Source organism: Lytechinus variegatus, chromosome 12, assembly GCF_018143015.1.
Source record: "Lytechinus variegatus isolate NC3 chromosome 12, Lvar_3.0, whole genome shotgun sequence".
Classification (NCBI taxonomy): Eukaryota; Metazoa; Echinodermata; class Echinoidea; order Temnopleuroida; family Toxopneustidae; genus Lytechinus; species Lytechinus variegatus.
In genome coordinates this window covers 24564017-24567939 of record NC_054751.1, presented here as the reverse complement: position 1 = coordinate 24567939, position 3923 = coordinate 24564017, and the positions used below count along the sequence as shown (strand labels likewise).

Here is a 3923-nt window from a genome sequence, read left to right as displayed (position 1 = left end):
TTCGTTTGCCTCACATAGTATACATTATGCTCGGTCCATACGATTCGGAGTAAGTATTAGGATATTTAAACCTTTAGAATTGACTCTTCTTACTGAAAAGAATACCGGATAATTATGTGAATTGACAATATATGAACAATCTAAAGCATATTGTAAAGGATTTAAAAATTGGAGTGTGTAATGCGTAGTGTTCACAATCTAGTTAAAACTAATAATAAATCAGCTTATGACATATATAGCGTTTGTCATCGCTTGATTTGTTTCAATCGTCCTGATGCATGTATACATTCATTTGGGCACAATACAAACAGAAATCCTGAAGTGGATGCGAACTTAAGATTTAATCTAATCTTTAAAGCAACAAATCTGACAGAATTTCGATAGTTTTTATCCATTATCTGCCTTCTCACCCCCCCCCTCTGTCTTCGTTTTCTCACTTTCTCTCTCTCTCTCTCTCTCTTACTCCTCTACAAGGTTGCAGGTTGGTTTGAGCATGGGGAGGTGGAACTGAAGTGGTATGGGGATGCACATCTTGGGAAGGTGGAGCTAAAGTTTGGAATATCAGCTATTGAAAGCAGAAGAAGGGGTACAAATTTCGTTATGCTTGACAGTGTCGGAACTCCTCTGCCTCAGCGGGAGGGTGCACACCCCCACCCCCTACCCTGCCTCCCCAGCCTACGCCCTTGCTCTGCCCGCCATACCAGTAGGTTCATGATCTATCAACATTCAGTAATACATTTTTAGCTCACAAACTAGCGGATACATCATTGAATAAATAAAATATCTCCAAAGATTCTTGCGTCGTGTTTTTTTCCTACTTCGGAATAGCAAACGTATCATTCATAAGAAGTGGAAATATGTTGAACATCTTGAAAGGGCGAATTTAATCCAGACAGGATTCAGTGTAGTGGCATTAATCTTCGCTTCGGGGAAATATATATCTCATTGACGTGTCATCGGGGAATCTGAAAATTGCATGAAAAATATTGATCAAATAAATCACCCATGAGAGATGCCGATTGAGTAATATGCAGAGTCTTGATCATAGGCAAAATGAATTCACTTTTTTTCTTGATTTCACCCTGCATGTTTATACACGGGTATTGCCATCACAGGTAGTTCGTGTGGGATCTGACGGCGTTTGATGAGTTGTATGGAGCTATCTTCTAACTGGAAATCATCGACCAGATGACTGTTAATTACGCGTGGCACTGCTAAAATGTGAACGAGTATTCAGGAATTAACGAACTTATTCGCTGAAAAATACATATCTGGTATAATGGGGTTAGGATATTATCAATGTGAAAATCTAAATTTTGGGGCTATTATATTTTACTACTAGTACTACTACCACTACTACTTCTACTAATAGTAGTAGTAGTACTACTTCTACTACTACCGTAACGACGATGACTATGATACTACTATACTACTGCTACTGCTACTTCCACTACTACTACTACTACTACTACGACTACTACTACTATACTACTACTACTACTACTACTACTACTACTATTATTACTACTACTACTTCTTCTACTACTACTACTACTACTACTACTACTACTACTACTACTACTACTACTAGTAGTAGTAGTACTACTACTACTACTACTACCTCTACTAATACTTATACTACTACTGCTGCTGTTGTCTCTATTACTGCTATATTGCTAGTGCTACTACCACTATACTACCGTTCTCTTGTCATGATGTTGAAGACAATAAAGGTATTTGTGATTGTTAAATTAATGATAATAGGTCCTTGACGATTTTAATGCACAACCATCATATAATGTCAATTCGTTTAATCTTAATTATGATTCTCCATGTTTCATAACGACAAACAAAAGAAAACCAAGTGGCCTTCGAAATTATGATTAAAACAAAAGACATGTTTACATCCAAGCTATTCGCCGTTATATAGGGGTATAAGTAAAATATGATAGAGTAATTACCTGTCGTCGAGACGCGCAGGCGAAGAAAACAAAGTCGACATCATGCTGGAGTTGTGTTGTCCCACTGGCCGAGACTGGCGACCCTACAGAAATCACTATGATCTGCTCTCCACAGGCTGGAGTGAGAAATACTTTATTAACTCCGTTCCAGTTAAGGGCAAGTAACTTGGCGCCGGTGTTGTGATCGACAACTCGGAGCAACGGTTCGCTGTCGTTGATCAGAAGTCGAACCTCCCGCCCTGTATGCTCTGGTCCAAAGCTACTACTGTCATCGAGACTCGATGACGGGTTCGTCTCGACGTCGGTATCGGACGCGTAGAGATGGATAGCTCGGATGGCGAGACGTTGCAGAAGTCCATCGCCGTGTTTAGCGGTGGGTAAACCATGAGCTTCACCGCTACCAATATAGTAGACAGGTTCATCGTGACCCGTGTGAGGTGTGGCAGGGGGTAACGAGTCATATTCCGTGTTAGTATCCAGCTGGGACAGTACACAGCTGCTTGGACTGTTACTAGTATTAGTAGGGTGTAGACCAGCAGACGATGGAGGAGTCGGCACTCGAGACCCAGGGTAATCCTCACTGTCATCGCATAACACTGTTAGATCACCTGCTCGATGTCGCCTTCGTTCTTCGTCGTCATCGTCATCCTCGTCATCTTCCTCCTCCTCCTCCTCCTCCATACTTCCTTGCATGTCAAGGGAATAGGGGTCCTCCGCGGAGGCTACAATATGATTTTTTTAAAGAAATATAGGACATGAATAGCTTTCGAAATTAGCCATTATGCTCGCAATAGAGGCTTAGGGAGTGGGTAACCCTGATAACGCTTCGGAATTCTTATTTTGGGAGAAATCAAGTAGATATAATTATATGCACTGTTTCAATACCTTTACATCTTTCTAGATCTTGGCGAGCAGAAATTTCTTATGATATTAGAGCTATTAGAATAAAACTCCGGTATCATTGTGATTTTTCTATACCATTATGTTATCACCAATAGATCATGTTTTCATTCTAATGTACAAAAATTTAATAATAGATATTTATGGAGATGTATTTGCTAATTACATGCATAGATGATGCAAAATAAAGTAATTGAACTTGAAAGAGTCGGAATCGTCGAGCTGTAATTTAATTTAGAACCCAGACAAGAATTGTTTACAATGTTCACAGACATTCATCCCACGACAGCATCTGAAAGTGATCATGAGAGATATGCTTGTCATTCCAAACGTTAAACTTTCAAACAGGTGCATACTGTGGCTTGCATATCAATGTCATGATAGCACCTAAATATGACATGCGACAAAGAATTAAACTAGGACTGTACCACTCTCAATAAACAGATTGGTTTTTGTTTTAGTTACATACCTAAACTTGCAAGGGGCCCGTCGCTCATGCCGCGTCGGAATGTGCGATACCTTGCTCCCGCCCGGACAGACAGCAGCGAGAGACCCGAAGCCACTCGGCGGGAAAAATCGAAGCTTTCTTGTCACGAACTAACCGTCGGTGGATGATAAGTCAACAATCGAAGAAAGAGACTTCGGGGAAGGAGAGAGCAAGAGAGACAGAGAAATAAATGTTGTACGGGTGTCCAGTCTGCGAAGTTAATCCACTGTGGTAGCCCACATGGAACGTAGGGTGGTGACGGCGTTCCCACGGTATGTTTAAGTTTCCAACCAATCGCAGACAATACAGCTTTGCACAAAACTCTCCTTTGATCGTCAGCAGTAGATAGCTTGCTCGACACGTATTATTCGACGCCAGGCATGTGCGTTGAGAGCGTGTGTGTATGCAGTTGTGCGAGTGTGTGTTTCTTGCTGGGTGTGTGACTGAGTGACGTGCATTAAATGCCTCAAGCGCCTTGGCTGAACGCAACAACTAGCCAGCTTTCATCTAGGGTTTCGCCATTCGAGACAAGCTCAAGTCGAATGGAAAAACAATACAAAATACAGCAAGATGTA

At 41.2% G+C, this 3923-nt stretch overlaps 1 protein-coding gene across 1 annotated transcript; it reads right to left on the bottom strand.

Annotated features, from left to right (window-relative positions):
- Positions 1–1841: 1841 nt before the first annotated feature.
- On the bottom strand, positions 1842–3709 carry LOC121425590. Its single transcript, XM_041621691.1, has 2 exons — positions 3331–3709; positions 1842–2683 (listed from the first exon to the last, which is right to left on the bottom strand). The coding sequence occupies exons 1-2, from the start codon at positions 3356–3358 to the stop codon at positions 1923–1925; spliced, it is 789 nt and encodes a 262-aa protein (XP_041477625.1). The 5' UTR covers positions 3359–3709; the 3' UTR covers positions 1842–1922.
- Positions 3710–3923: the final 214 nt, after the last annotated feature.